Source organism: Strix aluco, chromosome 5, assembly GCF_031877795.1.
Source record: "Strix aluco isolate bStrAlu1 chromosome 5, bStrAlu1.hap1, whole genome shotgun sequence".
Taxonomy (NCBI): domain Eukaryota; kingdom Metazoa; phylum Chordata; class Aves; order Strigiformes; family Strigidae; genus Strix; species Strix aluco.
Window position 1 is genome coordinate 22,441,826 of NC_133935.1, and position 25,343 is coordinate 22,467,168.

The 25,343-nt window shown below is 40.8% G+C and overlaps 1 protein-coding gene across 2 annotated transcripts in view; it reads left to right on the forward strand.

Moving 5' to 3' along the window:
• The window catches only part of LOC141924214 (solute carrier organic anion transporter family member 1C1-like), a 39,015-nt gene extending 13,987 nt beyond the window's left edge, over positions 1-25,028 (forward strand). For both annotated transcript variants that reach the window (XM_074826349.1, XM_074826350.1), the window contains exons 2-15: positions 2,403-2,557; positions 4,900-5,041; positions 5,130-5,262; positions 7,381-7,496; positions 8,313-8,459; positions 8,576-8,674; positions 10,024-10,257; positions 11,099-11,263; positions 11,974-12,169; positions 13,648-13,810; positions 15,216-15,400; positions 16,636-16,700; positions 22,785-22,902; positions 23,761-25,028. In XM_074826349.1, the coding sequence (XP_074682450.1) occupies positions 2,403-2,557; positions 4,900-5,041; positions 5,130-5,262; positions 7,381-7,496; positions 8,313-8,459; positions 8,576-8,674; positions 10,024-10,257; positions 11,099-11,263; positions 11,974-12,169; positions 13,648-13,810; positions 15,216-15,400; positions 16,636-16,700; positions 22,785-22,902; positions 23,761-23,977 (2,135 nt within the window). In that variant the 3' untranslated portion in view covers positions 23,978-25,028. The remainder of the gene's footprint in view (positions 1-2,402; positions 2,558-4,899; positions 5,042-5,129; positions 5,263-7,380; positions 7,497-8,312; positions 8,460-8,575; positions 8,675-10,023; positions 10,258-11,098; positions 11,264-11,973; positions 12,170-13,647; positions 13,811-15,215; positions 15,401-16,635; positions 16,701-22,784; positions 22,903-23,760) is intronic.
• Positions 25,029-25,343: the final 315 nt, after the last annotated feature.

The following is a 25,343-nucleotide window of genomic DNA, read 5'->3' on the forward strand; positions in this document are numbered from 1 at the left end:
CATCCCTTTTCTTGCCTGAGAGTCCATCCCCTGGGTTGCAGGAGGAGCTCAGGACTGAAAGTGCTGAGCCAACTAACTACCACCTTCTAGCTGCCTTCACACTTTTCTGTGTGCATCAAGCAGCTTTTGCCCCCCAGAAGATTAATTTTACTTTTTTTTTCTTCTCTTTTTTTTTATCCTTTATCTTGCCTGGTACCCTAACCTCTGTCTTTGGATGTCTTTTTCACTATTTGCCTCTAACCGGTTAACCTGCTTTTTGATACATAACTGCTCGCACTTTCAAATCTGATTTTCTTGTGCTTTCACAGTCTTCCTCTGAAACATTTACTGGGATAGCCTGCTAATATCTAAACTTCTTCAGTTACATGTATGGATACCTAACTGCCTTTCTCTTTTCTCTATTTTGCCTCTTATTTCTATCTTCATGTTTCTCTGCCTTCACTCATTCTCTCCTTATATTCGTATTCTAAGTCATGTTGTAGCTTCTAAAAAAAGCCACTTCATTCTGTGAACTTCAATTACATGCTACCCCAGTATCTTATTGTAATCCTTAATGTATCATAATAACAAGGAGAAGCTAATCTCTTCAGATTACACAGGACAGACAAATTTCAGAGGACCAGGTGCTCAAAAGTATTTGTGTACTAACTTTTCTTGAGCACTAAGAATCTCATTTCACAAGCATTTCTGTTGGTTGTTGTACAAACTTGAGGAAATCCTTTCCTCTACTTCTTGTTCCTATCTGTCTAATGATCCAAGGGGAACGAAAAGCTATTTTTCATCCAGATTTGTGTTCTGACCCAGACTTACAACACAGCCACAGAAGAAGTGGTACTATCATGAGTAAAGAGTGTGGGAAGCAGGTATGAGCACTGGGAAAGGAAAGGAGTTGTTCATGCCAGCAGTAGTACCTAAGGACATACTCATGAAATTAAGCCCAAGAAACTCCTAAATTGTTTAAATCTCTGTTTATGTATTTGTCTTAAACTTTCTTAGGTATTAACCCTCTTCCATGTGAGTGAAGAAAAATGTTCTTCACCATTGTGCATTAGAGCAATGCCTACCTTTCAAATGCTCTGACAAGTGTTACTCTGACATAAGGCCTGTAGCAGAGCAATTTGCAATTGCAGATGGACTTTTTCCAGCATTGGAAAAGTTCATCCAACTTTTTTCAGCTCCGTTCAAACATGGAAAAACTCTCATTGTAAGATTTCCCCCTTTCACCCTTTTCTCAAATGAGACTACTGTGAAAGCTCCTGTGAGCTATAATTTTTGACTTCTGACTTGGGATCATTAGTTTCAATATTTCTGACCTGTGTGTCAGGATCTGCAGATCTGAAGAGGGTTTGTTTCAAGTGACCCATTTTTTCTGAGGGGCTCAGCAGTGGCATCTGGATTTTCTTTCAGAAATCTCTTCTGCTTTTAGTTGGAGTTGCACAAATGGGCAAGTGTTTTCATTCTTTAAATTATCTTTCCAAATAGATCATTGACTCCCCTTACAGCTTTTCATTGAAGTATTCTTTTTAATTGCTTACTTATCCCTCAGAAATAGTTTTTAAAAAACTGAGTATTGTACTATTCATTGCAATAAAATCAAATGCAACTTAATCATGAAACGAGGCCTTCAACAATAACAAAAATACGTTATATCAAATAAGGAGAAAGATTTGTCCTCTATGGCTACAGGGTGTGCTCTTCTCAGGGGAACTGGAGCCGTTCTGCTGAACTGCTGAGTTGCAGATGATTTCATGCATCAGGGAATATAGGCAGGCCTCTGCAAACAGAAGCAGATTAGGGATACCTTGAATACTACTGCAATAAGAAAAAACATATAATCTTCTTATAGGAGGTCAGGTAGCTAAACCAGTCAATTCTTTTGTCATTAAGAATTGTTTCCAACAGGCCAGCCTGAAGGAATAAGTTAGCACAGTGTTACTACAGAGATCTTACCAAAATGATGGCTGAGTTTAGGAACCACATGGCCTGCAAATTCAGAGCTTTACTAGGACTCCCTGTGCTTCAACACTGATGCTTTGTTGACCCTTTTAGTTTATTTTTGGACAGACTTTGTCTCTTAGTCTTTTGTGGAATTTGTCTTTTTAGCATTAAAAGTCATTCTAGACTGAAAAAAAGGGGGGGGGGGGGGGGGGAGTGAGGACCAGTGGGGAGAGTGAAGATGATTTCACTTGAAAAGAAAGATGTCAAAACAAGATACTTCAAAATTTAAACAAATATACACTTTGAAACATCCAAGTCATTAAGCCAAACCCTTTCTAATGAAAAGATTCAGTTTCAACATCTCAGCATTTTCCTGTAACTACAGTTTCATGAGGAAGATCCTTAAGCAACTCTATTTTGACATATTTGCATTTGTACTTATTATTGTTTTCTCCTGGGTTCAGATCACTCAGTAAAGAAATCAACCATGACAGTGGAAACTGAATCCAGCAATGTTGATGACTCAAATCAGGAAGCAGAACCTGTCCAGCTTTTGGATGATGAAGCAAACAAAAATCTACCAGTCAAAAAGAAGACTTCCTGTTGCACTGGCTTGAAGGTTTGATGCCTTATCAATATCACCACAAATTACTGTTGTCATATATTAAGAAATGTTGTTCAAGATAAGACATGACAGATTACTTTGTTCCTGTTCCCTCTTTTTTCTGGAACTGAATACACACTGGAGGTACAGGGAAGGGTTGGATCTTGTCTTTGTCCTAAAGAAAATAAAAATTCCTGATTTATCATATTTACTCTCAAGTTACTCATAGGTAGATCACGCTTTTGGTCACTGGAGAGAGGTAGCAACCTCCAGTGGAAGATCTGAAGCATCCTAAAATAGGTGGTATTATTCGCTGTTGTCTGGAAGTTGCTATCACCACCCATTCTTGTAGACCCAAAATAGGGTGAAGTAAATTATATTCCAGGACTTTCATCTAATCCAGGGCTGTAGATCAAATGGTCCACTGATTCCCACAAGCATCCAAGCTTTCAGGAGTGCACAAGAAGAACTGATGGAACAGAGCAAGTAAACTAGAGAGAAATTTGCTTTTTTGTTAAAGCCTTAGTATTTATTGCTTCTGGCTGAGCTGCAAATACTCAAGGACAAGATTTTTTTTGACAATGATGTGTTTGGGTTTATGTTTTGACCACTTCTTCGGCCAACTTCATCTCAGGTTAAATTCCATAGGTTCACTGGATTTGCAATCAGAGAGACAATTGTCTCTATAAAAAGGTCTGTAAAATGAAAGATTAGTGGAAAAAAATAGGTAATTGCAAGCTTCTCAAATATCAAAAATAGTTTGGCCCAAGTATCAGGCAAAGGTTGTTATATTTTTTATTTTATATGACTCACATTTGTCACCCATATACGCCTGCAAAAATAGAATCTGATCTCTCTGTGAGACATATAGGACTAACTCTGACATCATGTATCTGTGCAATGCTGCATGACCATGGATCTATGTCTAACTTTACGGCAATTAAAGTTTAATAGACACAGTACCTTGGAGGTAATAAAAGACAAACTTTTATTCTCCCTCACCTTCCTATTAAATGTTTTGTGATTTACCTGGGGATTGCATTTTTAAACACAAAATACCCAAGTCATTTTTGTTTCTGTTTTCCTGATTATCAGCAGTTTGTGATTTCAGCCAAAATCCCTGAAAGCACTGCTGGCATAAGGCAAGAAATGTGGCTCACACAGACGTTTTTGCCAGTGAGGCTCAGGAAATACAAAACATATCAGGACAAATCCCACACTTGTGAGATATTTCTCTTCATTCTTAGACAAAAAGAGAATAAATATATCAGTTTTCAAGCTTTTACATCCTGGGTTGGTTTCGTTCCTTACAGTAGACAGTATTGCAAAGTCTAAATCTATATTTACTTTTGTTTACTTACCCAACATTGTGTTGTATTGGAACTTTTACCCAGTGAGCAATGTCTATTTGTTTTTTAGACTATGTTGAAATAGTTGGATAATATTTAAGCAAACTTAGTTTAACTTTTTATCAAATACATCTTTATTTGCAAAAACCACAATGTGTGTTGGTGGAAGCAACTATAACATTATAAAGGATATTAAGTTTTCCCTTACGAGGTATATAGTATACAGGAGACATAGCCATGACCCACACATTTGAAAATCTATCACCTGAGAGAGATGAACACAATCAGTCTGTACCACCTTCTACATACTGGGTTATCATAAAAACGTGCATAAATCCTTTGTTTTGATGCCATGGCTATCTATATGTTTGAGTTAGAACCAGTTATGAACTGTCCTAAAATAAGTGACATGTGGCCCAAGCAGAAGATAATTGAGGCTAAGATTAATTTGAGGTTGGACTAGTAGTAAATCTATCTTAATTAGGTGTTTTACCTCTGGCAAACTTTACACGTCTGCAACATCTAGAAATCCCACTATTTTGGCTACGCAGGACCAGGCCTCAGCTTTTTGATAAATTTAACCTCAGGATGTCAGTAAGGTAAGTAATCCCCAGTGAGTTGTTTGCCAAATTTAAATTCCACAGTCCATAGGATTTCTGCTCTGGAAAGCCTCTGGCCAGCAATGCAGGGAAGAACAGTGCTTTCCGGTCATTAAGATGGCTATTGCAAACTGAACCCTAAAGCAAGCAGCTGCTCTCAGGGCAGCACCTAGCACCAATCGCCTCCACCAGGGAATTCCAGACCAGGGGCAGACATTGCTGAGAGACCTCCCTGGCACTCTGTTACATTAGGGTACATGAAAATTCACACACAGCGTTGTCACTGCAATTTGAGTAACAAATGTATACCATGCTGATGATTGCTCCACACAGTTTTGAACATATTTGATCCCTCTGTGACCAATTTCCTTGCCTCTACCTCCCATTTTCTGTCTTAATTTTTCCTCAGGCATTTCTCGCTGCTTTATCATTCAGCTACTTGAGTAAAACATTGTCTGGTACAATTATGAAAAGTTCCATCACTCAGATTGAAAGAAGGTTTGACCTGACGTCATCTACTGTTGGTTTCATCGACGGGAGCTTTGAGATAGGTAATTGATATTCCATAACATGCAGAAAACTGTTCAGAGAAACACAAGGCACAGCATCTGGCACTAATTTTGGTTCATTACCTTCCAGGTAACTTGCTGGTGATTGCATTTGTAAGCTACTTTGGAGCTAAACTTCATAGGCCCAAAGTAATAGCTGTTGGATGTTTTACTATGGCTTTGGGAAGTCTTTTAACAGCAATGCCTCATTTCTTCATGGGATAGTAAGTATTAATCAAGATTAATTTGGGTAACCTAACATTGGAATTGGATACTGCTTTCTGGATTTTGAATGCAACTTGGTGTATGTTAAGTCTTAGATTTCCAAACGCCTATAGAACTTAACCTCAATGTGCAACGAATCACGCTTGACACACATATCACTGTTCATGATAATTTGTTGTAAAAATATGACTCTTTTGAAGTAAAAGTTCAATTTCTTGAAAAAATAGGAAAATCACAATGCTTTAGTTTTCAGTAAGGCTTGTTCAGAAAAAAGGCAAAGAAGGAAATGATTTTACAAAATCATTAGAACTTACTTTTTCAGAAGGAAACACCTATGAAAATCTTAAGAAAATTCAAGTTTAAAACAAAATATATTGTTCTTTGAAAATCTTTAACCATGCTACTATGCTGGTGATATTGCTTTAATGAAATATATATTCCTCCTAAATGACAAACTGTAAGAACACCTTATTGGGAAAATCAATGTTAACCTAAGAATGTGGCATCATTGGTTGCTAATAGAGATGTCAGGATCATGTAGGCAGGAAAGTCAAACCATTGTGAACCACAGTAAAATTATGAGGAATATAGAATCCACCTATATGATTTCCATAATAAGTTTGTGCTGTTTTGAACAGGATCTCAAAACTCTGAGTGGGTAACTTCATATTGAGTGACATCTTTACCTGAAAAATTATTTATAGTAACAGGTAAATCTCATGTAAAATCAGGGATTCAGAGCCTACTCAGTGAAGAAACCAACCCACAGAGTTGCTCATTAGAAGAAATCATGGTTCTTGAAAGAAGAAACCAAAGCCTTGTTGTGTAAGATGACACATTTTTCTCTCCTGTGGCAAACAGCTGCTCCTCACACAAAGCAGCCTCTCAGCTTCACACAGAACCTGCAGATGGATCAGTGCTGGTAGAACTGGTCCAAAGGTTTTTCCTGTTCCAAATGCACATGACTGATTAAACTGATTTTCCATGGCTGGTTAAGCTAATTTTTATTCGTCTTCTCCAGGCTCAGAGAACTACTGCATGTTGCCTGTATGCAACAATGTTTCTAGCTGTAGATTTAATACGGTGATAGCATATAGAGCAAGACATATTTCTGTGTCTCTCTTAAATGTATTAGAATAATTTTAGGTATACTACTGTAAAAAGAAAACTGAGGAATGCTTTTTATCATGATAGTGGATCTTGTACTAACATCAGATTTCTATTTTCCACTGCTTAAGCCAAACTATGTATCTTGGCCATCTACACTGGGCAACTCGTACAGTTTCTCATGAACATGGGCTTGAATTTTTACGGGGAAACTGTTCTGCACTGTATCTTCTGATGAATACTCTTTGTTCCAACCTGAAAAATAAGCCTGTCTGGTCTAACAGAGCCAGCCCAGTTCCTAGAAGCAGAATGTGTGCTTTACCATGTTGTTCTGCCTAAGCTAATTGTACTTTGCACCACAGCAGGGCTCATATCTGGGAAAAGAATCACGCTAAAGCAGCTGAACATCTTCCAGCACCTGAGCTTCTCAGCTGCCTGCCCACAGCATTGCCCTGCTCCCTGTAAATACAGCTAAAGAGTGTCTTTTAGCCACCAGCTTTATCCACCCGCTACTATATAACAGCTCTTTCTAAAGCCAGTGCCAAATATCAGGCAAACAGGTACCGCCTGAGGATGACTTCTCACTCCTCTCCCACTACCCCAAAATATATATCTAAGATGAAAAGGGGGACTTACACTCGCACTCATGAGATTCTTCTTTTTCTCCTTGACTGTGGGGTCAGCATAGGGAACTCACTTGGACCTGACCCTAAATTTTGACACCAAAAGTTCAATCCTATATGAATTAGCCCTTTTGAATTTTCCAGATTAAAATGTTATGTCTTTTAGACAGATGTTTCTATCTTTTATTTGTTCTTCATTTCAGTGTTTTGGTCTTCCAAAATGTGCCTAAATAATCTTTTTTGCTCCTTCAGTAGTACTTTGTATTGCTATTTAAACAAAGATACATTTCTTTTTTAGGGAAACAGCAATCAAGTAGGTTCCTGCCCTACTATGTTAGTATTTCAGTAGTGAACACTGCTTCTAAATCTACTATTGTGTGTTTTCAGTTATAAGTATGAGACAACATCACATACAGCTTCTTCAGCCAACTTAACTTCAAGCATAAATCCCTGTTCCCAACATCAAGATGTGAACGAAACTTTGCTGGAAGTCTCCCAATCAGGTAAGGAACTGTAAGTGTGAGTACAAATACAGGAGCTGATTTTATCCTTGGTTGCAAGTGGAGTAAGTCATTGCCCCATGCAAGATGCTTAATTAGATTTCTAACTTCAATATCTAGCTGTCTGAGAACATTACCAACACTTATATGCAGTTTGTGCATCTCATTTGGAGAAGAAACATCCAGCAAACACAAATTATAAGGATCCAGATCCCCAGTTTCCTGTGTTCACACTTTCAAATGACAACAAAATCACTCTAACACTGAAGGGGATGCTGAGACTGTGTTTGAAGGGATTAAATCACCCAGGACCTGGAATTGGGGAGGTGGAAGAGATAGCATGATAGGACATGTAACAGCACAGAGTTAACTGGAAGTAAATGGAGATTTCTATGATCTTGCTTATAATATGGTATACAGCTGGTTTACCTGTTGCTTTGCATGGGATATAGGTAGAGGAAGAGCCAAGCTGTGCCCCAGAAACCATCTCAAACTTCTCACATTAAAGATATATGTTATATGCCAGGTAATATATTTATGACAATATCAATTTGCTTTTTTTTTTACATGGGCTTTTGTTCTGATGGGTAATACTTATCTGTATTTTTAGAAATCAAATACAGTAGAGGTGGAGGAAAGTGTTATTAAAATATTAAAAGGTCTAATGAGGTTGATGGCCTTCCATTAATCTTCCATAGGAAAATGCTGTTAATACCTTAAATACTAAACTATGATCATTTCATGTGCTGAATTTCCTGTGATTTGGCACTGTTTCCCATTCAACTATTCTATTACAAAGATGTAAACTCTCATCTACAGGCTGTGAGAAGGAACCATCATCATATATGTGGATATACATTTTACTGGGAAACATGTTACGTGGAATTGGTGAGACACCAATAACACCATTGGGCATCTCTTATCTTGATGATTTTGCTAAAGAAGAGGATGTTCCTGTGTATGTAGGTAATCTCAACATGAAGTAAACTGAGCAATATGTAGTGTGAGAGGTTGATCATCCTCTGCAGAAGAAAACATTCAGCCTTTAAAATGTACTAGCATCTGTTTCATTATATTTTCAGCATGTTTGCACACAATAGCCATGTTGGGCCCAATGTTTGGTTTCCTGTTGGGATCTTTATGTGCAAAACTGTACGTGGATATTGGATTTGTGGATTTAGGTAAGCAAAACAGAGGAAAAGTGAAAGTAAGCTAATACTTGATCGTAACAGGTTCCTTTACATAGTCGCATAAGTTTTTATTATATTAAATACATTAATATAATTTATATTTATTTCATTAATTTTATTATATGCTTTATTACAATTTAATTAAATTACTAGAAGCTTTTTGGGTATAGGCAGCATTAGACAGGGAACATATTTTAGGATTAAGGGATTAAAATACATGTTTAACTTCAAAAATTACTACCAAGAACTCTCACAGACCCAAGATGGTTTACTAAACTGGGATCTTAGTGAAAGGATTCTGCTAGCATAGCAATTTTACAGTTTTAGTGGATTACCCACCCTTTCAGCTGAGTATTTTACATTATTTACAATTCATTTAATATTTGCAGTTCATTATACACTTTCTGCCAGCCCTTGCTTATTCACATGAAAAGAAAACACATGTATGTACTCACATCTGCAAAATGCCAGAGGGGGCAGAGCAATCCCCGTAAGTGGCGGCTGTGGTCCTTCATCCTGTTCCCTTTCACTGGAAGAGGCAGGAGCCATCTCTGAGGTGGTGTTTCCTGGCCAGCCCACCTCCCCACCCATCTGACCAGCCTGATATGGACTCAGACAGTATGGACTGGTGATAGCTTTTCTAAGAAAAGGCCCACTGTAGCAGCAGCAGTGGGTGATCCTGTTTTACTAGCAGAACAGAGAAGTTTTCAGATCTTCAGGATCCTGTAGTTAGACAGATGACTATTTTGTCTTTGCCCTTTGTTAAACCAAATGTTTGATTTTACTTAAGTGTAAGGGGACAGTGAGCCAATTCTGGTCATGCAGTGAAAAGTCTTATAGTGTTGATCCACCACCAAACATGGCAACATGTAACAATCATAAAAATACAAGCAACTAGTCTCATATTCCTTGCAATACAAAGTTTAAAGTCATGGGTAATCTTACCAGTGCCACAGAGAATGCCTGTATGCTTAATAGCAACCTATATGATTCAGGTTAGCAGAGGATGGTGTCAGCAGAAATGTATCAGCCCTATAAGGGCTCCAGGCTTGGGGCCTGTCTGCCACCCATGTTGGTTTCCTCTGTGTTGGATAAGGACCTCTGTGTCGCCATGTACGCCACAAAACAGCAGTCAGTGTGAGATGTAGAAAGGCAGGTGAAACATAACACCATTCAGGGTATGATTCCTGATGCCTTCACTGCATGAATGGTCTCTCATTAGATGATTATCATTACCACTGCAAGCCAGACATTGTAAAATGTAGCTAATTTAGCAGATAAAGGGTGGGAAAGTTCATCTTCTTCATTAGGTAACTTGTATCTCTTTCCCTCGATTCTAGGAAGCATCACTATCACCCCACAGGATTCGCGCTGGGTGGGTGCGTGGTGGCTTGGCTTTTTAATAGGTGGAGTAACCAGTTTCCTAGCTGCTATTCCATTTTGCTTCCTGCCAAAGAGTCTGAAAAAGCCAGAGGAAGACAATGACAAAACTTCATATGGTCTCTTGGAAAACATGAGGAAGAAACTTACTCCTGCACAGTCTAAGCCAAGGAAGTGGTCAGTAATACTGAAAGGCAAGTGTTTCTCATGTTGTATAACTGTGAAAAGCAATAGGCACAACATACAGAGGGAATGTACTATTTCTGCAAAATATTTTTCTTCCCCTGCACTTCAGTCTAAACCAGTTTGCTAATCCTGGGAAAGGAGAGGTCTGCTAAAGATTACTAGAAGTCAAAGCGCTTGTTCAAGATTGTGAGGTTCTGCATGCATCACCTGCATTGCATCACTGCCTCAGTGGCACCTACCTCTAGAATTTTGTGCTGGAAGAAATTTGAACAGTGGAAAAATTGTTGCTGTATCAGGACATTCAGAAAATATTTTTTGCAATATGAAAAGCCAAATTATTAATCTGATCATCATACAGCTCGTGGTGACTCTGAAGCACATTTCTGCCTGAGGAAAATACAGCAGGCTCGAATATCAGCTCTGGTTGTGCAGTCCTTAGGCTAAGAAAGGGGTGGAAAGGTGGTGGGAAGAGATGACTGCATCATTAGTCAAATTCTCCTGTCGTTATTCAGATCCCAGTGGAAGACAGCTCTCACTTAGCCTTGGGCCTGTCATAATATTCAGGTAAACTGAAAGTGTGGAGCCCTTTAGTCTTCATGTGCAGATTTCATTAGAGCACCCGGATCTTAACCCATACTTCTGTCTTCTTTTAGGATTCTCTTCCTGTATCTCAGCCTCTGGTGTTTCTCAAGAACCTGATTTTGCTTTCAGATACTTGCACACAAATGAAGATCAGTATGACTTGCACTTGGACAGCTGAAAGAAGGATTTTGCCCTGTTTTGTAGTTTACTCACCAGTAATTATGACATGCATCTTTCAAAGCCAACTCATATATCCCTTTCTTTCAGATTTCTATACCTCCCTGAAAAAAGTATTGAGTAATCGAATGTACTTTACATTTTTGTGTTGCTCACTGTTACAGTTCAATAGCTTTATTGGTTTCTTGACTTACAAACCAAAGTACATGGAACAGCAGTATGGACAATCTACATCTAAATCTAACTTTCTAATAGGTGAGTTACATTGTGCAATGACTTCTTGTGCTATAAGCAGTGCTTGGGGATAAGTCTAGAATGTTTTTTCTGGGACTAAATTCCTTGCAGAACAGGCTGATGTAAATGGCAGTCTCTCCTGAACTTGAATTATATAAACGCAGCATACAAACTACAGTTTTGGTGCCCATGGGACCAGAATAAATTTCTTTTCTATTCTATTCTATTCTATTCTATTCTATTCTATTCTATTCTATTCTATTCTATTCTATTCTATTCTATTCTATTCTATTCTATTCTATTCTATTCCATTCCATTCCATTCCATTCCATTCCTTATACGATATTATACTACATTACATTACATTATGTTACGTTACGTTACATTATATTACGTTACATTACCTTATGTTGCATTACATTGTATTATATTACGTTACATTATTTATATTATGTTATATTATATTATTGCAAGAGCACCCCAAATATGTAATGAATGTGGTGTGGGAGTTTTAACTGTTGCAACAACCAACAAGTGCCTTACAATGGAAGTGGGTTTTGAGGGTTAGGCACTTCAAAAATAGCATATGCAACCCAAGGATTAGGCTGAGCCACGTAGAGTCATTATAATAGAACATAAAGCTGCCAGGGACATCAATCTGAAGACAGAATTTGTCTCTTAAGCCCATTGTGACTTTTATTTTAACATTCCCCTTCTATAATATCTTTCAGGATTGACAACCTTACCTCCTGTAGGTATTGGGATTTTCCTAGGAGGGCTCATAATGAAAAAGTACAAAATGGGCATCATTGGAGCAACCAAGTTTGCATTTATCATGTCATTTTTGGCCTATGTCACCACTCTCTTGCACTTTTTTGTTGGCTGTGAGAACCATGTGGTAGCAGGAATGACAGTGTCCTATGAAGGGTGAGTATAAAATGAAGAAGAGCATTTTTTTCTCCATTGCATCAATAGTTCAAAAAATGTACTATGAAATCAAGGCTGAAAAAGGAACTTGCTTTTGCAATGCTTAAGAGAAAGTGAACACTACCATGTGTCATTGTGATAGTTTTGTTGGTCAGCAGAGTGTCAGCCTGTCAAAGCACAACATTGGTTAAAGATTAATTAGAAATGCATTAGCAAAATTGCATCATTACCAATGTAGGTTGTTTGGCTGTGTGGGGAGTGGTATCGCTGTTTCACACAGTCCAATGTCTACAGCAGAAGCTATTTTCTAGCCAAGTGTATTCAGTAAAAGGGTGAAGCATATGTAACAGAGCATTGGTAGCATATCCTGCACAGAGATGGAGAGACAGCAACATGCTACACTCAGCCTGCTGTAAACCAAAATGAAGCCTTTATGCTTACTGAAGATGTTCTCTCCTCTCAGGACAGAACCAGGGTTTAAAACTTACAGGCTGTTATTTTTTTGTTGGAAGATACAAGTACAGGGGATGCATGCAGGGATCTGGCTGTCCAACAGGCCCAGCAACACACTAGCATATGGGTTGTTACTGCCTCATGTCCAGCCTCCTCAGAGTACCTCATGGCTAGTGTGAACCTCTCTGTATCTCCCTGAAGACTTGTGCACAGTTCAATAACTTGTCACTACAGTTCATTTATCAAGCTATACTGGTTCACAGCTGAAAATGTAGAACTGGACAGGCAGGATGCCAAGGATGTTTATATTTTTTGGAACCTGAGGACTAACTGTTGTTTGTTCTGTACTCTGCAATGTTTTCACTAAGAATGCAAATAGTGGACCAGGGAATATGCTTAGTAAGCACTGATATGAAAGAGATGGCAAGCACATAATTTTAATTAACCCAGAAAGGAGAAGATGAAGGAAGACATTCCTCTTTGTTACAGATCTCAATACCCAAAGGAGGTCTGAAAGTAAAAGGGAATACTGCATTTTCTATAATCTCTACGAAGAGTTAGGCTAGGCTTTAAGAGAGGGGTATTTTTTATTATGGAGACCAGGAGATTTAGTTTCTATCATTGGTGCATTTTTATCAACAGTTAAAGATGTACTTGATAAGATTGTGTTAACTGTTGCTAGCTCTACGTTCAATTAGGGGGTAATCTTGCTAATCTCTCAAAGCCTTTCAGCTTTTCCTTTTTCTTTTCTGTTTACACCTGCCAGCTAAAATCAGTAGCAACATTTTTACTTGTTTTAAAATTCTTTATCATCTAGTAATTACTTTAATGTCAGTTCAAGTAGAATGGAATCTCAAACAAACAGATCAATGCTGTAGACACTCAGCTATAAGAACATATGTCCTGGGCATACAAGGTGGGTTTCAGGACATCAACATTGTCACACAGAAGGGACTACACTGACCTCAGCACTGAATTAAAAATTTCTGACATTCTTACACCTGTCTCTGAACTTAACTTCCAAGCAAACCCATTCCATACAATGAAAATGCCATATTTTCTGAGTGCAACTCTGACTGCAAATGTGCCTCCAATGTGTGGGACCCTGTGTGTGGAGACAATGGACTCACATATGTTTCGGCGTGTCTAGCTGGGTGCACGACTTCGGTGGGACATGGAAAGAGCACAGTAAGACCCTGCTTCAGTTTCTGAGGTTTTCTACTAGCTTCTTTTCTATATAACATCAGGGACTTAGTAGTATAATGCATTTAAGGAAAACCAAAGTTACTGGGGACAAGTCAGCAAAGTAGTTATGATTTCTGGCTACAAACAGCACAGAAGACATAGACATTTCTCTGAGTTACTGCACATCAAGCAAAAAGCCCTAACTCCTTGCTGTAGATAATTTTCATCTTTTGTAGATTGAATACAAGAGGGGGAAACAAACAAACCGAAGTGGTTACATGTGGCCTGAAGGTTGTCCATGGCTTGCTTTTCATAAATGTTATTTTGGCTGCCCTGAGGTTTTAGCCAACAGCTGAAGTACACTAAGATAGTGCAATATCTTCCCTGATACTGATCATTAATGTGCAAGTATGAAGAATGATTTGAGGGGAGGCAGCTTGTTTCCTCCATGTGAGACTCTGCAATGGCAGGGTACTGCTTATCTTTTTGGCTGACTGCTTTCTGCTCTGCACAGAGTCCTGGGGATAATGCAGAGTTCCAGAGAGGAAGCTCCAGTCCATGGATATAAGCCTTAATTGGCATGTGTCATTCCCATGTTTTCTGATGCCAGATGATCACTGCAGAAGATACATGGTCTGGAGCTGTCTCTTGCACTCAGACAGTTTTCTCTTTAACAGATTTTTTTTTTTTTGTGGCTGGTTTTTCTCTGCTGTCTACAGTCTTCTTCTCCAAAAGACATTTTTTGCTTAAAATCTTAAGGTGGAAGACAGGGGAGAAGGGCTCAACAGCACCTGTGACAGTGGGACTACTGCCTCCCACACAAGTCTGTCTCTGTAGAGTTTAAGGTTTGTGGCTCACAGTTCCCCTTATCTCAACACATCCTCAAGCCCCTGAAGCACTGGTTAAAAGCTATTGCTCCTAAGCTATCAGTACACCTACTGTTGATCTCAGGGCTCTGCACGAGCTGCTGCTTACAGCTGTGAGGTACCTGTGGTGGATCAGCGTTAGGGGAGAAGGACCTGTAATCCAGGTGCTTTTCACAGAGACAAGTCAGCTAACAAGTGGTGTCACCTAGCAGCAAAAGGCACAGCTTGTCGAGACTTGCTTTTCCACTTCAACTGCCCTTCAGGGACACAAAGGCTGAGGCCAACCTCAGAGGCCCTGCAGGTACTGCAAACATCTTCCAAAAACGTTTGCTGTGTCCACTGGCAAAAATATGCTGGCAACTTCCCTTCCAACTCTGAGCACTGTTTGTAGGAAAGAAAAGAAGCTGCTGCCCATTGCCTCAAGAAAGGTAAATAAGATAGGAACAGGATGCTTAGGAAGGCTTCAGGCTCTGCCTGTGTCTGAAGGCCGGATTCTCCACTGCATGAGCAGTGCCCTACCAAATTTTCTTTGTGTCTTCCAGGTCTTCCATAATTGCAGCTGTCTTGCAGTCAGCAGTTCATGGACAGGAAATAACTCTGTGACCTTGGGGCAATGTCCAAAAAGTGAAGATTGTTCAATGAAGTTTATTTATTATACAGTAATACAAGTCATAAGTGGCTTTTGTTATGCACTGGGAGGTACCCCAGCATACCTGATTATGTTTAGGTAAGTAAAACTAACTGTGTACCAAAGGCTGAGCCTTTCCAATGTGGGGATCAAAATTATGTTCATGCTTCTCTCTTTCCCTTAGGAAAAAAAGATTCTCTTGCAGTATAACATGCTTTCTTTAAAGACTTTTGTCATTTCCCATTTGTAGCTGTTAGCATCAAACCTTTCTTTGCTGCTGTCTGTAAGGCAGTTCTAGTGTGTTGCTTCCAACTACTACAAAATGGTTTCTCTTATCTCTGCATATGCCCAGGTTTTCCAGAGCATGTCCTTGGATATTCTGACTCTATGGATTTTGAAAATGTCATGCATTTGTCAGGATTCCTGGATGTGGGGTTGCCCTAACAGGTTGTGCTTATCAGATGTCTGGAAATTCAGGACATCTGAGGACTCAGTCTGAAGCTCCTATGCTCATGTCTGTCAGGGTGCACAGGTGTAGGCATACCAGTATGCTATTTGGAACCACATATTAACACATATTAACACATACGTTTCAGTAACCTGAAGAGAAAGCTCACCCAGTAGAAAAATGCATTAGTGGCAAATTAATGGTAGTCCTAAGGTCATTATGTGATCCTAAAAGAGCATGGTAGACAGAATGCAAACTCCCGTCCCTTCCTTATCTCTGTGAGACATCTTGCTGACTGTTGACCATGTTAGTATTTGTAAGGAGCTGGTAGAGGATGGAGATATAATGGATTTGTGCCCATTTCTGATGCTTGGAGTGTGGTTCCCCATGAAACAGTTGGGCATATTTCCAGATGGCTTTGTGCAGTTCAAGATGTGGCATTGTACGGAGGAATGTCCTTAGAAAATAGAAAGATACTGCACGAATGCAGCTACTTGCAAAATTTTTGTCTTAGGACAATATGACATTCCCCATCAAGTGAGTAAGGTATATCACATCAAGTGAGGAAAATGTATCCAGGGAGTTAAGGCAGTTGGAGAGCCCATTTCAATAAGACTAGGATAGACTGTGATTATGACTTTAAAATTTCACTTTAATTATGCTTAGTGAATGGACTTCCCAGGAGCTATGTGATGGAAAACAATAGATTAATTCACCTTTTTCATACCACTTAACATATTTTCAGCAGACGTAGGAAGCACTCTCTTTCCAAAGCTTGATTTTCTGTCATTAACAGTATTAAATTCAGGGTAATTAACAGCAGTTTAATAGGCATGTCTAAGCCATAGATAGGCAAATACTTCATACTTATCCCTCTTTCTTTCAGATGCGTTCAGCCAGAGTTGAAATCTCTTGCAGTTGGTCTATACACACTCATTATGAGAGTGCTAGGTAAGAGAAATCATTCCAACTGAGATGCTTGCTTGTATGGCTTTAAATGACACCAATGCAATCACCATTTGTAAATCAGATGTATCCTTGAAACAACTGTTAGATCCCGGGCTGTTCCTGAAAATCTTGGGGTTTTTTTTCCTGAAGGTCCAATATTCAGTCAAGAGTTCACTGGGAAATTGGCTAACAAAATTCTGAAAATCTTTGACCTGCTGATTAAATGGTGTTGCAGTCTGGGAGCCTGGTGTTCCAAAATAGGAAGAGTTTCTAAGCAAAATTAAAGTATTATCTTGAATTTCTAAGCAACGTTATAAGGTTTCAAACTTATGATTCAACCAATGGCTTACAATTCTGCAAGTAAGATCAAAAAGATGTGCTCTAGTAGGACTTCATTCAACACTAATACAACTCTGTTCATAGCAGAGTGTTTTCACCATGTTGAAACTTTACAGAAGCACAGAATCGTCTAGGCTGGAAAAGACCTTGAAGATCATCCAGTTCAACCATTAACCTAACACTGACAGTTCCCAACTACACCATATCCCTCAGTGCTATGTCAACCCGACTCTTAAACACCTCCAGGGATGGGGACACCACCACTGCCCTGGGCAGCCCATTCCAATGCCCAACAACCCCTTCTGGAAAGAAATACTTCCTGATATCCAGTCTAAACCTACCCTGGTACAGCTTGAGGCCATTCCCTCTTGTCCTATCGCTTATTACTTGGTTGAAGAGACTCATCCCCACCTCTCTGCAACCTCCTTTCAGGTAGTTGTAGAGGGCAATGAGGTGTCCCCTCAGCCTCCTCTTTTCCAGACTAAACAACCCCAGTTCCCTCAGCCGCTCCTCATACAACATGTGCTCCAGACCCCCACCAGCTTCGTTGCCCTTCTCTGGACACGCTCGAGTCATTCAATGTCCTTTTTGTAGTGAGGGGCCCAAAACTGAACACAGTAATCGAGGTGCGGCCTCACCAGTGCCGAGTACAGGGGTAAGATCACTTCCCTGTCCCTGCTGGCCACGCTATTTCTTATGCAAGCCAGGATACCATTGGCCTTCTTGGCCACCTGGGCACACTGCTGGCTCAGGTTCAGCCGACTATCAATCAACACCCCCAGGTCCCTCTCTGACTGGCAGCTCTCCAGCCACTCCTCCCCAAGCCTGTAGCGCTGCTGGGGGTTGTTGTGGCCCAAGTGCAGCACCCGGCATTTGGCCTTATTGAACCTCATACAGTTGGCCTTAGCCCATCACTCCTGTCCAGATCTCTCTGCAGAGTCTCCCTACCCTCAAGCAGATCAACATTCCCGCCCAACTTGGTGTCATCTGCAAATTTACTGAGGGTGCACTCGATCCCCTTGTCTAGGTCATCAATAAACATGTTAAACAGGAGTGGCCCCAAAACCGAGCCCTGGGTGACACCACTTGTGATCAGCCGCCAGCTGGATTTAAATCTGTTCACAACTCTTTGGGCCCGGCCATCCAGCCAGTTTTTTACCCAGCAAAGCATGTGCCCATCCAAACCACAAGCAGCCAGTCTCGCCAGGAGAATGCTGTGGGAAACGGTGTCAAAGGCCTTGCTAAAGTCAAGGTAGACAAACTCCACAGCCTTTCCCTCATCCAATAAGGAGGTCCAAGGCCCTGTCATAGAAGGAGATCAGGTTTGCCAAGCAGGACCTGCCTTTCATAAACCCATGCTGACTGGGCCTGATCATCTGGTTGTCCCGCATGTGTTGTGTGATGGTACTCAGGATGAGCTGCTCCATCAGCTTCCCGGGCACTGAAGTCAAGCTGACAGGCCTGTAATTTCCCAGATCATCCTTCCGACCTTTCTTAAATATGGGTGTCACATTGGACGATTTCCAATCTGTCAGGACCTCCCCGGTCAGCCAGGACTGCTGGTAAATGATGGAAAGCGGCTTGGCGAGCACCCCAGCCAGCTCCTTCAGCACCCTTAGGTGTATCCCATCTGGTCCCATAGACTTGTGTATGTCTATGTGATGCAGTAGGTCACTGACTATCTCCTCCTGGATTGTGGGAGGGTCGTTCTCCCAGTCTCTGTCTTCTGGCTGAGGAGGCTGAATTCCCTCAGTACAACTAGTCTTGTTATTAAAGACTGAGGCAAAGAAGGCATTAAGCACCTCAGCCTTTTCCTCATCACTTGTTACCATGTTTCCTCCTGCATCTAACAGGGGATGGAGGCTCTCCCTGGTCTTTCTTTTACTGCTCACATACTTATAGAAACATTTCTTGTTGTCCTTGATTGCTGAAGCCAGATTATTTTCCAGCTGGGCTTTAGACCTGCTGATTTCCACCCTGCATAGCCTCACAGCATCTTTGTAATCACTGTGAGTGGCTAGCCCCTTCTTCTAAAGGCTGTAAACTGTCCTTTTCTCCCTGAGTTACAGCCAAAGCTCCCTGTTCAGCCAGGGTTGTCTTCTCTGTCGTTGGCTTCTCTTACAGCACCTGGGGACTGCCTGTTCCTGAGCTATTAACACTTCCTTCTTAAAGACTGCCCAGCCTTCCTGGACCCCTATACCCTTCAGGATTGTCTCCCAAGGGATCCTGTCAAGCAGGTGCCCAAACAAGACAAAGTCAGACCTTTGGAAGTCCAGGATGTCACTTCTGCTGCCCCCTTTCCTAGCCTCTCTAAGAATAGAGAACTCTATTATTTCATGATCGCTGTGCCCTAGTCAGCCTCCAACCGCCACATCATCTACCAGTCCTTCTCTGTTCACAAAGAGGAGATCCAGCAGGGCACCTTCTCTGGTTGGTTCTCTCACCAGCTGTGTCATGAAGTTACCTTCCACACATTCCAGGAATCTCTGGGACTGGTCCCACTCTGCTGTGTTGTATTTCCAGCAGATGTCTGGGAAGTTAAAGTCTCCCACAAGAACAAGGGCAAGCTATAATGAGATATCTCCTAAATACAGAATATTTCATCCACCTCTCTGTCCTGGGAGGGTGGCCTATAGTAGACTCCCACTATGACATCTGCCCTGTTGGCCTTCCCCCTGATTCTAACACAAAGACATTCCACCCTGTCTTCACTATACTTGTACTCAAGGCAATCATAACAGTCCCTAACATACAGTGCCACTCCGCCGCCTCTCCTTCCTTGTCTATCCCTTCTAAAGAGCTTGTAGCCATCAACTGGTGCACTCCAGTCATGGGAGACATCCCACCATGTTTGTGTAATAGCCACGACATCATCATTTTTCTGTTGCATCATGGGTTCAAGCTCCTCCTGTTTGTTACCCATGCTGTGTGCATTGGTATACATGCACTTCAGATGGGCTGATGTTTTATCCCTTTCCCCCTTCAAATCTAGTTTAAAGCTCTGTCAATGAGCCCAGCTAACTCCTGCCCCAAGATCCTCTTCCCCCTCTGGGACAGATGCATCGCGTCTGATGCCAAAAGATCTGGCGTCCTATATACCAACCCAAGATTGAAAAATCCAAAGCTCTTACGGTAACACCAGTCTTGGAGCCGCAAGTTCATCTGTTGAGTTCTCCTGTATTCTTCATCCATCCCCACAACTGAAGGGATGGAGGAGAACACAATTTGTGCCCCCGACCCCTTAATCAGTTTCCCCAAGGATGTGAAATCTCTCTTCATTGCTTTAGGCCTTCTCCTGGTAATGTCGTCGCTACTTGTCTGAAAAACCAAGAGAGGGTAGTAGTCCTTGGGTGTCACTAGAGCAGGGAGTTTTGCCATGAAGTCCTTGATGCGGGCCCCAGGGAGGCAGCAGACTTCCCTATGAAGAGGGTCCGGTCTGCATATTGGGCCTTCAACACCCCTCAGAGTGGAGTCGCCCACTACAATGACTCTTCTGGGGTTCTTTTTAGAACTGGTTTTAACACCTGGTCCAGAACAACCTGGCCTTGGTGGATCTTGGTCTTCCTCCTTGTTTGTCTCATTTTCTTCCTCCTTCTCTTCTTCATTCAAAAGTTCCAGGTCCCTGAATCTATTGTGAAGGGACACCATGGCGGGTGAAGGAGGTCAGAGGAGGATTGTCCTGTCTCCATGAGCAGGCACCTGTTTCCAGCCTCCCCCATCTCTTAGGTCCCCTCCTTCTGCCTGGTAGCAAGAGGATGAGGGATTGCCTATCTTGTTTGGAGCCTCCATTTGCTCCTGTTGCTTCATGGGTGCCAAGGTGCTAATCCACCAATCAATTTCCCTTCACTCTCTTATACTTCTTAATCTCTCGACCTCTTCTTTGAATTCCACCACCAGGCTGAGCAGGTCATCCAGCTGATCACAGCACACACAGGTGTTGTCACTGCTGCCCTCCGGCAGGATTGACAGGCTCAGGCACTCCCTGCAGCCTAGGACCTGGACCGCTGCATGTTTGTGTAGAAGCTCCGTCTGGGTGGCCACGTTCTTTCTGGTGGTGGTTTTGACACCAGTGGAGACCATGGTTCAGTCTACTCGTGGAGGACCATAAGATAGGAGGACTAGCTCAGATAAATTCTAGACCCCGGAGATGGACTGCGCCCTGTCCGCTTGCCCTGCCTGCGCAAACTAACGCGCAAACTGAGACGCAAACTGACGCACCACGCCCTGTTTGCCCACCCTGGTTGCTCGTGCTCCCTGGGGGCTGCTCTTATACGTGAGGGGCGTGGGGTGTCGTTACTCCATCTCCACCCCCTCTGAGTCCCTTCTGCCCTCGTTCACAGCTCACTCTTTCCTTGTAGACAACAGCTTAGATTTCAATTCCTTTTAAGCATGGTGCAATGCTCTTTTTGTTTTTCCATTTTTATTTGAGAGTTGCTAATGAGATGGTCGATTAAGATGCCTAGGCAGGCAAGAAAACCTCCCTATTTCCTTTTGTTCTCTTTGTCAATGGAATAGGAATATGTGCATTTCAGAAATGTAGAGAAATGTGTGTGAAGAGACAAGCTACATGGGTTTGATGTGAAGCCTAAAAAATCAACAGCCACTTCAAATGTCTGCAATCAGAGCAAGGTTAGGGCTGCAGACTCTACTCAGGATTGTGATGGACATCCTGAGACAAGGTGTATCCACACTTTGTCCTCTTCTACTTTTCTCATCACACAATGGAGGGGCAGAATTTGTCCCCCAGCTCTCAGGACAAGCAATGCCAATGGGATTCTTGGAGCAATTTCTGCCATAGGAAATAAAAAGCAGCATTATGAAAAAAGAACTGTCCCGTTTCTATAGGCTTCTGCTTCAACACATTGAGCCAGCATGCTTCTTCCATTGTAAGAAGGGGTAGACCCACTGTCACTGATCCAAAAAACCTAGGATTTCTCCTCAGTGACTCAGAGATCAAATCTGATGTGCTCCCATCTTTCTTCTCTAAGGAACCTCCAAAATGAACATTTGTCCTATCATACCCTGACTACAGCACGGATGATCATAATACACAGGCCTTTATAGATAGATTGCTGAGTTCAGACTCTCACAAGAGCCCTAGGCTGAGAGTATTTCTGTTTTTACAAAATAATTTCCTATATAAGGATGTAGGAAACATCCTTTGTTCCTGTAGGAACAAAGCTAATGTGAAACATGGTCCTGTACATGCTGAAACCTGGATTCCTCTGAAGTTAATACCTTTAGTTCAGCAAGGCTAAGATTTTGCCCCATGTCTGACATGTTTTGCAGTAAAGCATAAACTCGTATCTGGCCAAGTCACTCTAAGGGTTTCAGTTGCTTTACCCTCACTCAGGCAGAAGGAACTATCAGCCAGGTGGATAATTTAGGCTATGCATAGAAGAAGGAACTATGCATCAGTTCAGTGCTCCAAATGCACAACCATTCCAGATCTCCCTTGCAGGAGCTTAGTGTGCACTGGAAGCCAGAAGTGACTCTCAGAGCCACACTTGAAAAACCAATGTGCATGACTACAAGCCTGACCAAACCCATCAGACCACATTTCCTGGGGACTGATGATCCCCACAGCACAGAGAGGATGACAAAGGAAATGAAAAACTCCCCACAATTCAAACCACCTATTCCTCCTGCTGCAGCATGCAACTTTCCGCTAAGAAAATATAAAGCTGATTTCTAAAAAGATGTCTTTTCCTGTGATATCTTGTGACATTTTTGCTTGTTTCCTTGCAGCTGGGATTCCAGCACCAGTTTATTTTGGTGCACTGATTGACAAGACATGTTTGAAATGGGGAAGCACAAGCTGTGGGCAGCAAGGGGCTTGTAGGCTGTATGACTCCAATGCATACAGGTAAGGCAAATTAGGGTCCAGAAACTCTCATGCATTTCCTCTCTACAGATGGACATGCTTTGTTCTGTTATACTGTAGTGCGTGAGGTCAGTGATCAAAAATTATGGTCAGATACTAACTCTGGAATCAGATTGAAGCCAGTCCAGAATTCCTGAAATAGAGAAATCTTAAGATCAAATCTTAAACTCTTTGGTTTTTAGTCAGTTTTTATGTTGTGCAAAAATCATTTAATATCAATGACAGAGATTTCTGGAATGAATTTTGTATTTTTAATATCCTTTGAGTCAATTTAAAAGACCTAGGATTGTATGATTTACCACTAAGAGGAAAGTTACCCAAATTTACCTTATTTGCAAGTAGTTTGTTCATACTGGAAAAAATGTTAACTTTGTGGGTTGGTCACACTTGAGAGAAAAAGAAAGAAAATCATACTGAGCAGCTGAAGGTATTGGTTAAATACAAACACTATCGTTCTCTAGGAGGTATATTCCAGAGTTTTTTCTTAGTTTCACCCAAATCTTGGCCACTTCATACTCTGGCGATCTCAGTATATTTCTAGCCCTAAAAAGTCTAAGGACTTAAAGTGATCCAAAAATCTTCAGAAACAAAGGGAAGATGATGAAAATTTCACTTTGTAACTATCTTCATAAGCAAAAAGAATATTATCAATTCTTTAACAGAAGTTTTTGCAAGCAAAATTGTCCAGTTTGCGGTACCATTCACAAAGAATGAGTTTTGGTGTTTTCCCCTAAGCTTTTTTTAGTATATATTTGATCCTTAAAAGCCATTAAAATTATTTTCTTCCGTGTCTTTGAAAACTTCAATGCCTGGCACTATCTTCTATCCTTTACCTCACAGGTATGTCTACCTTGGATTATCAGCAGTGTTAAGAGGTCCTTCCTACCTGATTGGAATCTTTTTTTATATATTGATAAAGAAAGGTTTTCAAAATAAGAAGTCCAGGCCTATAGTGAATGGAGGAAGAGAAGATGCTCCTATAAATAAAGAAGATAACTGCAAGATCAAACAACATTTGCCAGGTTCTTTTGATGTAGAGAATGAATCATGTATTTAGAAAGCCATTTAGACCAGTGTCACAAGGATCAGGACAGCTTCTTTTAGAAGCAATTTTCACAATGTTACGAATAACTAAATAATAAATCATAACACTGTTCAGAAAGTAAAACTAATACCAAACCTGTGATCAATAACAAGAAAAACTAGCATGCAAGTATGAAAGTGCTTTATGCGTACCTGGTTACCAGTAACAGGCAGAACAAGTGACATGAACTGAAGCAAATTCTCAACAGATAAAGGAAAACCTCCCTTTGCATTTCTGATAGAGCCAGTCCACAATTTTTAAAAGGGTCAAAGATGACTGCTGGCAAAACAGCCACATGCCAAAGGCCCACAAAATGTGATGCTGATCCTGTACACAGATCCATGCGGTAGAGTGCCATGGGAATGACAAGCTCAAGGCTAACAGCAGCTTTCTGATTTCATCAAATTCAATCAGAATTCATAATAAAATCCAAGCCTTTAAGCAAAACATTTCCACCATATCTAAACGAATCATTGCAACAATTTTCCATTGCAGAATTGTCAAAAGTAGTATTTTTCCAAGAAGCATTTTATCTTAGCTCAGCTGAAAATTTTATGCCTGCTTAACACTACAAATAGTTTTCCATAAAGGAAATAATTGTTTTTTAAAATCTCAGAGTTGTAGAATTTTATTAAAAACTAATGTTTTTAGTTAAGTGACTATGAAACATAAGGAATATTCTGGATTTTGTAGTGATAATGTTTTCTAAACAAAATCCATCCAACATACGCTGGTGGCTTTATTGCTATGGTATGTACTGTCCAGCAGAGGACACTCAAGCAATAACATTACCCTTATGACTACAGCAAATACTCTGTTCAGTCTTTATTGTTCTAGAAGTTCATCATCAGGCAGGTAAAACACTCATCTGTGTTTTCATGCACCTTAAAACTGTCTCAGCTCAAGCCATTAGCTCAAATACTCAAAATTGCTTTCGTGTATTTGTTGGTTTGTGTTCATCACATTTGTGTCACTTGGAGCTTGACAAATGTTGTTACTTTAAATAAAAAGTTGTTTACTTGCATATCGTTTCACAACACTGAATTCTCTGATTGGTACTTTAAAATAGATGCTCAAGGCTAAGTGGGATATGGTTAATAAACATTTTAGAGCAAAATGCTGAGTTCTGAAATAAGTGTTGTCTGTCATGACAGTCACTTAGCAGTGATTGCAGCAGCTGAAGGGAAAAGAAGGTGACTTTTTCCCCAGATTAAGTGATATTTTCTGGAGGTAGAGATTCTCCATCTAGAAAAACTGATATGACTTGTTGCTTGGTCTTGTCTTACAATTGCATTTGCAAATGTTTTGACATATCCAGATACCGCCAAAGGAATGACCT